The sequence below is a fragment of the Ursus maritimus genome, unplaced genomic scaffold (genome assembly GCF_017311325.1).
Source record: "Ursus maritimus isolate PB19 unplaced genomic scaffold, ASM1731132v1 scaffold_17, whole genome shotgun sequence".
NCBI lineage: Eukaryota > Metazoa > Chordata > Mammalia > Carnivora > Ursidae > Ursus > Ursus maritimus.
In genome coordinates, this window is record NW_024424119.1 from 46,353,506 (window position 1) to 46,365,455 (window position 11,950).

At 46.5% G+C, this 11,950-nt stretch overlaps 1 protein-coding gene across 5 annotated transcripts in view; it reads right to left on the minus strand.

Annotated features, from left to right (window-relative positions):
• Window positions 1-7,789, minus strand: part of CDK5RAP2 (CDK5 regulatory subunit associated protein 2) — a 162,496-nt gene extending 154,707 nt beyond the window's left edge. For all 5 annotated transcript variants that reach the window (XM_040631799.1, XM_040631798.1, XM_040631797.1 and 2 more), the window contains exon 1: window positions 7,543-7,789. Coding sequence is in view for 4 of the 5 variants with exons in the window: in XM_040631798.1 (XP_040487732.1) it covers window positions 7,543-7,598 (56 nt within the window). In the remaining variant the exon portion in view is untranslated. The remainder of the gene's footprint in view (window positions 1-7,542) is intronic.
• Window positions 7,790-11,950: the final 4,161 nt, after the last annotated feature.

Genomic DNA, 11,950 nt, shown 5'->3' on the forward strand with positions numbered 1-11,950 from the left:
TTTTTAACAAGGAAAACAAGAAACTCAGAAAAATCAGTAAGCTGAAAGACGCGAGCTGGTCTGATTTCAAACCTCATGCTCTTCCTCTCTACACCCTCACCCCCAGGGCCCCTCACGCCTTCCGCCAGGGGAACACGGTCAGGTCCAAATGAACCGAGGCAGAGGATGTCCAGTAACCGGCACAGGGCACCCTCACTGAGGCCACTTTTGCCACCTCACCCTCTTGTCTTGCTCTATCTACCACGCAAAGGCACAATCACTTTCTGTGCTGTGCGTGGCAGCAGCCGCTGTCCGTTCACACAAGACCCAATGAGGCCCAGAGGACTAAGTGTGTCATTGATAAAGTGTTGGGACAGCTGTGGCTGGAACTGGGCACCACATTCGGAGAACAGTTATACCAAGTGCACTTTTGTCTGTCTTTTAACAACTCATTTTTCATTCTATGTTATTTATTCTTAATTAGTGAAGAAATATATAAAAACAAAAAAATGCAGACAAAATAAGACATACAGATGGCCAACAGGCACATGAGAAGATGCTCAACATCTCTCATCAACAGGGAAATGCAAATCGAAAGCACAACGAGCTATCACCCCACACCTGTCAGCACGGCTAGACTCAAAAAGACAAGAAACAACAAGTGTTGGCAAGGATGTGGGAAAAAAGGAACCCTCTTGCACTGCTGGTGGGAATGCAGACTGGTGCAACCCCTGTGGAAAACAGTATGGAGGGTCCTCAAGAAATAAAAACTAGAACTACCAGTAATTCCACTACTAGGCATTTACCCAAAGAAAATGAAAACACTAATTTGCAAAGATATGCACCCCTATGTCATCACAGAATTATTCACAATAGCCGAGATAAGGAAACAACCTAAGGGTCCATCAACAGACAAATGGATAAAGAAGATATGGCATACACGCAGTGGAATATTACGCAGCCATGTAAAAGAATGAGATCTTGCCATCTGTAACAACATGGATGGACCTAGAGGGTATTATGCTAGGTGAAATAAGTCAAAGAAAGACAAATACCATATAATTTCGCTTATATAGAGAACTGAAAAAACAAAACAAACAAAAAAGCAGAAACAGACTCATCAATACAGAGACCAAACTGGTGGCTGCAGAAGCGGGGCGGGGGGGTGCAAATGGGTGAAGGGAGTGGGAGGGGGAAAAAAATACAGACAAGCCCAAAGTTCTTGACTACTCCTCACTCCCATCTTAGCCCCCTAAGAGGTAGCCACTGTTGTCAGCAAGACATGTGTCCTTCTAGGCTTTTTTCTAGGTATTTACAGATAAAGGGACAGTTTTATTTTGTGGCTTAAAAACAAAACAAATGCAGGCACCTGATGGCTCAGCCAGTTGATCGTCTGCCTTCAACTCAGGTCAGGATCCCAGGGTCCTGGGATTGAGCCCCGCCCCGCATCGGGCTCCCTGCTCAGCGCAGAGCCTGCTTCTCCCTCTCCCTCTGCCTGCCACTCCCCCTGCTTATGACCTCTTTCTCTCTCTCTCAAGTAAATAAAATCTTTTTAAAAAATGCAATCAAACTGTATATTTTATTCTGCTGCATCTTTTCTTTACTTAATGTGTCCCAAAGATGTTTTCATGACAGTACAAACAGATCTGCCTTCATGTTTTAACTTCTACATAGCTTTCTACAGCAGTGTTTTTCAAACTTTACTGACCACCACCCAGAGAAGGAAATGTATTACCCTTAATTCTTGAAATGCTTTTTATTCCGTACTATTATATTTTTTTAAATTCTGGTTGCAACCTATTGAAATTGAATTTCATGAGCTGCCAATGGGTCACAGTCTGAAATTCACTTTCGAAAGGACGTGTATTTACCCTACCCCCTGATGGTAATTCAATTTGTTTCCAAGTTGTTCCTTTTACAAACAGTGCTTTATGAATATCCTCATACAGGTCTCCCTGTGCACGTGCATGAGAATTTCTCTAAGATAACAGGAAGCGCAATTGCTGGGTCAAAATACATTCACGTATTTTTACTGGGCAAAGGATTTGAAAATACAGCAGACCCTTGAGCGACATGAGTGGAACTGCACGGGTCCACTTACATGCAGATATTTTTCAGTTAATACAGTACAGTAAATTTGTTTTCTCTTCCTTATGATTTTCTTAATAACATCTTCTCTTCTCTACTTTCTTTTAGTGTAAGAATACAGTATACATATGTAATACATATAACACACAAAATATGTGTTCGACTGTTTATGAATCAGGCTGTCAGGTAACAATACACTAGTAGCTAAGTTTTGGGGGGAGTCAAAAGTTACACGTGCATTTTCCACTGCATGGGACATCGCACCTCTAACCCCGTGTTGTTCAAGAGTCAACTGTACACAAATGGCCATAGAAACACAAGAAAACGTGTTCAACATCATTAGTCATTAGGGAAGTACAAACCAATACCACAAGGAGATATGTCCAGAATAGGGAAATTCACAGACAAAAAGTAGATTGTGGCTGCCTAGGGCTGGGGGCGTAGGAGGGGAGGGGTAATAGCTAGTGTTATGAACTCAATGTTTGTGTCCCCCCCAGAATTCCTGTGTTGAAACCCTACTCCACCTCCCAAGTGATGGTATTAGGAAGTGGGGTCTTTGGGAGGTAACTCAGATGAGGGCAGGAGGGTGGAGCCCCCACGAATGGGATTAGTGCCCTTACTAGGGTTACGAGAGATCTGCTTCCTCTCTCTGCTCTCCACCCTAAGAGGAAACAATGAGAAGTCAGCAGTCTGCAACCCCCAAGAGGGCTCTCACCAGGACTCAACCATGCTGGCACACTGATCTAGGACTTCCAATCTCTGGAACTGGGAGAAATAATTTCTGTCGTCTATAAATCACCCACAGTCTATGACATTTTTGTTACAGCAGCCAAGCTAAGACAGGGAATGACTGCTAATGGACACAGGGTTTCTTTCTTAGATGATGAAAGTATTCCAAAATGAGATCATGGTGATGATTGCATAACTGTGTAAGTATACTAAAAAAATCACTGACTACTGTATTTTAAATGGGTGAACTTCATGGCATACAAACTATATTTCAATAAAGCATATTTTTTACACTAAATTATCTTCCAGAAGGACTACAGAGGTTGACACTCCGTGTGTGCACTTCTCAGAGTGATTACAAAGCAGTATTTCCCTACTAAACATGCAGCCTGTATTTACATGGTGTTTATCTTTCTAGAGACTGAACAAAATTGACTCATTCAACAAGTATTTGTTGATCCTCTACTGTGTTATGTGCCAGACATGGTTCTAGTCTAAAGATACAGTGGGGAACAAGCCAGCCACGCTCCCTGCCCTCATTAAGCTTATACTGGTGACTGGGATATGTTTCTCAAACCTCAAGCCTAGGGGTACCCCTGATCCAAGATCAGCCTTGGATCAAGCCTTCAAACCTTCACCAAAATTTCATTCCACCATCCTCCCTCTCAACCTCCTTCTACAAAAGTCCATGAGGGCATCCTTTGCTTGACAAAGTACAACCGTGTACAAACTTGAGGGAAAACATTCCCTTTGGGTCTGCCCCTCACCAGACAGCAAACACTTAATGGCCATGCCATGGAAGAACCCACAGACAAACAAACCTGAGCCCAGGCCTCCGGAAGCTCACAGTTAGGGAGAGGCAGAATCCCGGGCATGAAAACAAAGGGACAAACCCAGGGTTGTGGGCACTGAGGATTTTGTCCAGGAAACCATGCAACACTGTAACGATAAAATAAAAACAGCTAACGTTTAATGCACCCCCAGCAGGTGTCAGGCACAGAATACATACACCTTTGCTCCATCCACATAGTTAGCCAACAAGTAAGTTATTATCACTGAAGAGAAACTAAGGCTCAGAAGGGTTGAGTGAATCACTAAAGCAACTCAGCCAATAAGTGGGTGAAGCAGGATTCAGACCCAGTCGTCCTGAGTACAAAGCCCAGGTTCTTCCAAAACCACCAGGCAGGACTTAGTAAAGGGCCTTAGCTTGGGCGAGGTTCCCAAGCCTGGCATCTGAGCCTGATTCTCACAGGCCTGGAGCGCGTTGGGGCACCCACAGGTGATCAAGTTTGGAGAGAATGACGCATATTGACCTGATTCAACAAAAGTCTGAGGACAAACTGGACTTCCATTTAGTCTCTAAAACTGGGGCTTGGAAATTACCAAGCAGAAGGGAGCTCATATCGGGATAAAAAGAGATGATTTTATTCTAGGGATTTTTCTCTTCCACTGTGACCATCTAATGGAGAACCCGTCTCGCTCGGGACATTTCTGCCACTCTTTAAGGGCCAGTTCACGTGCCAGCAGCTCCCTAAAATCCTCCCAGAGGCCTCTCAGCACTGGCTCAGAGAACTAGTTGGAAGGCAGGACAGGGACCGAGAGCCAGACTTCGGAGTCAGAAAGCCTGGATTTACATCCTGGCTCAAATAAGAGACTCCGAACTAACAGAGAACAAACTGGGGGTTGCTGAAGGGAGGTGGGTGGGAGGATGGGCTAGATGGGTGGTGGGGATCAGGGAGGGCACTTGTTATGATGAGCGCTGGGTATTGTATGTAAGTGATGAATCACTGAATTCTACTCCAGAAACCAATACTGCACTCTACGTTACCTACCTAAAATTTAAATAATAAAAATAAATAAATAAATACATAAAGTAACTCTTGCTCCATCGTGTACTTTTTTATGGAATCCCAGACCATTCACTTCACCTCTCTGAGCCTCAATGTGCCCACCTGTAAAAAGGGGATAATACCGTCACCTCCCATTTATGTGCCTCATACCAGGTTAGGCACTGGAGTTACAAAGATGAACGCAACACAGCCCCTGCTCTCCAACAGGTCAGGGTCTCATTAGGGAGACAGACACGTCACAGTTGGACCTGCACTAGCCAGTGCAGAAGCCACCAGCCACATGTGCCTGTTGAGCACCTGAAATGTGGTTAATCCAAATCAAGAAGTAAAATGCATATCGGATCTCAAACACTTTGTAAGATAAAAAAGAATGTGAACTATTTCATTAATAATTTTTTATTATTTGCAAGTTAGAATGATAGTACATGGCCATATTGAGTTAAATCAAATATATTATTAAAATTAATTTCACCTATTTCTTTTTTACTTTTTCATTGAGGCTCCTAGAAAAGTTTAAATTACGTATGTGGCTCACATTATATTTCTATTGAACAGCGTTAGTCAATAAAACTCAGTGAGGTAGGGATGCCTGGGTGGCTCAGTCGGTTAAGCGTCTCCCTTGGGCTCAGGTCATGATCCCAGGGTCCTAGGATTGAGCCCCGCATCGGGCTCCCTGCTTAGCAGGGAGTCGCTTCTCCCTCTCCTTCTGTGCCTTCCTCCGCTCACGCTCTCTCTCTCTCTTTCTCTCTCGTGTGCACTCTCTTTCTCTCAAATAAATAAATAAAAGCTTAAAAAAAAAACCCAAAACTCAGTGAGGTAAATAAGGGCTGAGATGGGGTCAGTGATGGGTGGGGGTGGCTGGAACAGCACAGAGGGCCCAGGTGGGGAGGGAGACGTGTCAGCGAAGACTTCCTGGCATTGAAATCTAAGTGAGACCTGAAAAATAAGAGGCATTAATAAGACAAAGGGGAGAAGGGAAGGCAACCCAGGCAGCAGGAAGAGCGAGTGCACAGGTCCAACAGTAAGAAAGAACAAGGCAAGGCCGCTCGTGACAAAGAGTTTGGCAGCCAGGCAGAGGGAAGTGTTTGGGGAGGAGAGAGGTAGGGGCAGAGAGGACAGAGGAGGTCAGTGAGGTAAATAGGGTCAACTTATGAAAGACCTTGGAAGCTATATTAAAGAACTTCATCCTGAGGGTGACGGGGAGCCGGGGAGGGTCTGAAGCAGGTAAGAGATCAGTCACAGGAATGTATGCAGCAAAGGCAGGAAGGGGAGGCAAGAGAGGAGATGTGCTCATCTGCTGAGCTGCTACTCTGTCAGACACTGGTCAAAATCCTTTCAGATTCACCCATTTTTCAGATGACAAAAACTGAGGCTCGTAGTGGGTCTTGCCTAAGACCACCGGGTTGTTAAATACAGAACTGGGATTGAAACCCACCTAGGTCCGGATCCCAAAGCCCAAGGGCTTGGTCAACTGGTACAGAGGTAAGGAGAGCTGAGAATATTAATGGACTTTATCGTAACGGCAACAAGAAACACTAAACATCTATACAGCCCCAGACTGTTGGATTTACACTTTAAAAAGTCTTTCAAAGTGTAGGATAAAGGACTATTACAGGTGTGAGGACAATCCAGGCGAGAGGTCCTCCCCAATATGCTGGGACAGTGGTAGTCAGAGGAAGAGAAAGGAATGTGAATTACCACAGGATACAATCAGGCAGGAGGTGCAAAGGGCCTTGCTCTGTGCCCAATNCACGACGCGTTCTCAATAAACAGAGTAACTGTCCAGATTTGCCCAAGATAGAACCGGTTTATGTCTGCTGTCTAGACATAAATATTAATTGTGCCCATTTCACTCTTAAAAGTGTCCCGGGTTACACAATAAATAACATGGTCACCCTTCCGATGAGGGTCTGTTGACTAAAACCAGCAGCCTATCCCCAGCAGAGCTGGATAAACACTGTGGATTCTCAGTCAGGTCTCTCCTCCACCTCTCTCTCTCTTCTTCCCACTCTCCAGGAGCCCCCGAAAACCAAACGGCCCCAGCCCTGGAGCAGTCTGGGGCTCTGGCAGGCCTTCCTATCAAAAGGAAGGACGCCAGGCCCCCTACAATGTAGGTTCCGACAGCCTCTTGGGACAGGTCCATTGGGAGGACACTTCCAGGCATCAGTCCCCAATTTGTCGGACTGATGATGATATGATAACGCAGGATCATTTTTTAAGCACCAATTATGTTGCCAGGCAAATCGCCGGGAAGGCATCTTCTCTTTTAATCTTCACCCCAGTTCTGTTGGGTGGATGTTACTACCAGTCCCATTCTACAGACGGGAAAACAGGTTAAATCCCTTTACTAAAGTTACACAACTAGTTAGGTTAAAGGGTCGGATCTGAATCCAATTCTGATCAACTCCAGCCAAGGTTCTTAACCACTGCACTTCATTGCCTCAGTCTTGGTGGCCACTATGTGATCCCACGAAGTCCAGACAGACCAATTACCTTCCCCATAATGAAAGCAAACCTCCAAGTCAGAATGAACCATCAAGTGTCCCCAAGGTCCCTACTCCTCAACCAGCCCCCACTAATGGTACATTCCACGAGGCCCCCCTCGTCCCCCTCTTTCAGAAAACCCCTTACCTGACCCTCACACCCTCTTCAAAGTATTTCCCGAAATACGAGAGGAGGGTGTGATGTAGGTCGGGACCCCCACCGTCCCCCCACTCTCAGTATCAGCTGCTGGGTCCTCGAGACACCCACCCACCCCGACCCCACCCCACACCCTGCCCCTGTCTGGACGCCCTCAAACACCCTCAAGAGCAAACCCCAAGTCTCCGTTAGGGTATACCCCCATCAGTGGGAATCCCGGCCGGGTCACCGCGCCCCTGCAAAGCCCCGGCCGCACCTGCAGCCGCTGAGCGTCCCGGGGAGGGTGACGTCCTCTTCCAACACCGAGTCCATCGTGGACACAGAGGAGGTGGTGGCGTTGGTGTCTGTAGCGGCGGGGCCAACTGGTTCCCCCCGCTGTCGCGACCCGCAGGCTCCCCAGTTCCCCGCCCCCTCCAATCCTGCTCTTGTTCGGACTCTGGCGGCGCCGCTGGAATTCAAACCGCAGCCGCCGCCATCTTTCCCGGCGCTTCTTCCTACGGAAACGAGGCGGGGTCATCGAGGCGCGCGCGGTGAAGCCGACAGACTGGGGCCAGAGGCCGGGCAGGGAAGCGCGGGAGGGTGCCATCTTGATTAAGGGCAAGCGCATTCCCACTTGGGCCAGCAAGACTAAGGAAAGAGAGGCAGGTTGCCATTTTTCGTGAGGGCACTCAAGCCGAGGCCAGGGCAAGCGCCATCTTTGTTGAGGGCAAATGCTGGCTTTGGTCCGTTAATTCAAGCGGGAGAAGGGAACCCAGCCTTTCACCGACCCTGAGTTCCTAACCCAGTACATGCTTTTCTAGAGCAATGATCCCCTAACCTTAGGATACTGTGCATCCAAAAGGCTTTCGCCTTGAGCTGAAATTCAGATAAACAAGTGCTGCCTCGCTTTAGAAAAATCCTTCCTGCGGAATCCCAACTCAAGCAGTAATTTGCACACTTAGTTTGAAGCAAATAAACAATTCCCTTTGAGCGGGTGGTCACCAACACTCCTCCAATCTCCCAAGGCTCAAACGCACGTGACATCAGTAAACTGAGGCCCAGAGAGAGGAAATGCATCGCCCAAAGTCCTGCACAGTAAGTTTGTCAACAGGAGCCACACCCAGGGCTCCTAACAGCAAGGTCAGGGGTCTCCATAACCCTGGCTGTCCTTCCTAATGCACAGAGCAACCACCAAACACAGAGATAATTTTGACAGAGCTGGGCCAGTGAAGCCAACCTTCATCTGGGTGTTGCTACCTTCCCCTGCGGGCTGTCAGCAGAATCCTGGATGAAAATAACTTGAAAAGGGGGAGTGGATAGATGGTGACTTTCCCTATAATCAGGTACAAGTCCTCCCTCGGCCTCAGTTTTCTCCTTCTAAATGTAAGTGTACTATCCAAAAGAGGCCTTCTCTAATCCTCTAATGTAAAGCAAGTCGTTTCTTGTATTCTTAGCAACCCGTATTTTTCTTTTGTGGCACTTAACCACATTTTGCAATTATGTATTTCTGTGTTTTTTAAAAAACCTTCCTTTTGCTCTAGACTGGAAACCCCATGAGGACAGATACTATGTTCTGAATTGTTCACTGCTATATCCCCAACACTATGCCTGCCACCCAGAAGGTGTTTTAAAATATACATTGAATGCACGATTCAATCAATCTGGGAAGTGGGGGCTAATACCTATTTTGCAAGGTTTTTATGAGGATGACCTGAGATACCTCTAGCAGTACTGTCAACAGTAATCCCACAAATCCCTCCCCCACCCCTTTATTAGCTTTCACGAAGTCTAAAAACTAATGGTCCTGCGCCTGTCCCTCTTCTTTATTCAGTTCACCCACCCCTGAATCAGCAATAAAGCAACAGCCCAAAAGAGAGAGTGGGCAGGAACTAGTTGGCACATCAGACACCCGACCCAGGGAGGGGACAGTCCTTGATGCCCTGGAACGGTGCTAAGTTCAACCAGAGAGATGAGTGTGTCCAAAAGCTGGCAAGCTGGAGGTGTCAGGATGCCTGCCTTGGTTCTGCCACCAACTCTCTGCGGTCTTTGCAGACCATTCCTCTGGGCCTGTTTCTCCACCTCTGAAATAAGAAGGTTGGACTAGATGGGTGTCTCAGGACCTCCCAGCTCTGGAGGCGAATTCTTTGTGTTTCTTTCAAAGCTACAAACACACCGCCAACTCTGTTCTGGTGAGGGAGGCTGAGTCACGAATCATCACTTCCCAAATGAAGGCACTAACTTTCCATCCAGCAGATAGAAGCTCTTGAGGAAAGAAATGAGGACGAGGACTTACACATTTTGAGCATCTCTCATGTATTACCTGTGTCCAGCATATCTCATGTACCACCTCCCTGAACTCTCGCAATGGTCCTCTGGAGTACGCACAACTGTTATCCCCATTTTACTCACAGATGAGAAGACGGAGACCAAAAGAGGTAAAAATATCTCACTCCAGGTCTCATTGCTGGTAAGTTGCAGGGCTGGGATTGGAGCCCAGGTCCCTCTAAACTCCGATGCCCTAATTGTTTCAGGTAGCCTGTCTTTCCTATCTGCTTGGTTTTCTACACTTTAGAATTTAAGATTAAGAGGTGAAGTCTACATCCAGACAACAGGATTTCAGTGATGTGTTCACCAGACTCTAGTCCTTGGGTAGCTGCTGCAAGGTGGCCACAAGGCAGATCTTAGTGTGGGCAGTATGATTGCAGGACTGGAAGTCTGGGCACCTAGATTCGGATTCTGGAAAGTCCTCTGACTTTTCCTGTGACTGGGGTCCCTTCCCCTTGCTCCTTCTTGGTTTTCCCATGTGTAAAATGGGGCAGACCATGCTGAGCTCACACAGTTGCATTGTCTAACTAGATACTTTGAAAACTATAAAGCAGAAAGAGCCTGTGAGGAGCTCTCCTTATGATGAATCTATTGCCCTGTCCTGCAAATGACTATGTTCCTGGATGGTGGGCTAAACCCTTTAGTAAACCTGGAAACTGAAAATAGAATCAATTGACAACGGAGAGCCCATTTGGGAAGTTGTTTTTCCCATTTTCGTGGTCAGGGACGAACCCTTTGCCCCATCTCTGTCTCACCAGGGCCTTTCTTTCTGCCAGGCCTGGAGATGACGTCACTCCCACCAGCTGTTTGGGCTATCTGGCTCCATCTCCTTGACAACAGCCACCCAGCCACAAAGCTGACATTATTATTCTGTTGGGCAAGGTCAGAGCAAATGGCTGGGAGGAAGTAGCTTGCAGCCAGATGTTTCTCATTAGGGTAGAACCCTCCTGAAGTTTGAGCAGCTCAAGCATCTCGTCAAGACACACGAGCTGCCACTACCGGCAGCAAGAATAACTTTGTAACATCAATACTTACACTATTTCATTTTATCCTCATCACTATGAAGTAGATTGGAGTGAGTGCCCTAGTCTATGGATGAGGAAAGAGGAAAGAAAGGATCAGGGAAGGGAAGAGATTTCCCAAAGGCATTCTTCTTTCTTTCTCTCTTCCTTTCCTTCTATTTTTCTTAGCTTTTCGTTTAGAAATAATTTCAGACTTAGAAAAAAAATTGCAAAAACAGTGCCAGGAATTTCCCATATAGCCTTCACCCAGCTTTCTAATATATTAACATCTGACATAACCATAGCGCCACTGTCAAAAATAAGAAATCACATTGTACGGTACTGTTGGCTACAGACCCTATTTAAATGTAATCAGTTTTGCCGTGAATGCCCTTTCCCTGGACCCAATCCAGGATTCCATACCGCATCTGGTCATACTCCCTCCTGACTCTTCTCCGGTCTGTGACAGTTCCTCTGTCTTTGGATTTTATGACATTGACACCTGAGGAAAGTTCGTGTCTGTTACTTGATAGAATGTTCCTCAGTTTGGGTTCACGTGGTGTTTCCTCATGATTGAACTGAGAGGTTGTGTGCTTGGGGCACGAATGCCACAAAAGCGAGGCTGTGCCATTCTTAGGGTATCAGGAGGCAGATGATGTCCTTATGTCTCACTCATTGGCGATATCAACTGTGATCCTGGCGAAGGTGGTATCTGCCAAGATTCTCCATGGCAGGATTATGATGTTTCTTTTTGTCATTAGTTAAGAGTCTTGGGAGGTGATAGTTGAGACCATGCAAATATCCTGTTTTTCATGAGACTTTCACCCACTAATTTTAGCATCCACGGATAATGCCTTCCTAAAACACTGATGACCGGGTATTCACCAACTGGTGATTTACTATTTGCATCTTTCCTTCTATATATATTTTTAAAGATTTTATTTTTAAGTAATCTCTCCACCCAATGTGGGGCTGGAAGTCACAACCCCAAGATGAGGAGTCGCACGCTCCACCGACGGAGCCAGCCAGGCGTCCCTGCTTCTGTATTTTTTAACTGGAATTCTACTGGAAGAAAGAGCTTTCCCTTCTCCCTCACTTAGTTATTTATTGAAATCCATATGGACTTGTGGGTGTTCGCTTTATTTGATGGGCTATAATCCATTACTATCCTTATTTCTTTTGTTATACAAATTGTCCTAGATTTGGCCAAGCTGCCCTTCTAATACATAGGTGTGCCAAGTTCCAGACCCAGGTCTGACTGGTCCCAAGGCCAGCAGAACCAGCAGAATTTCTAGCACGTCACCCCAGCCCCTTGCACTCAGAAGCTCTTCCCAGTCAGCCCTCCCCATCAGCAGTCCT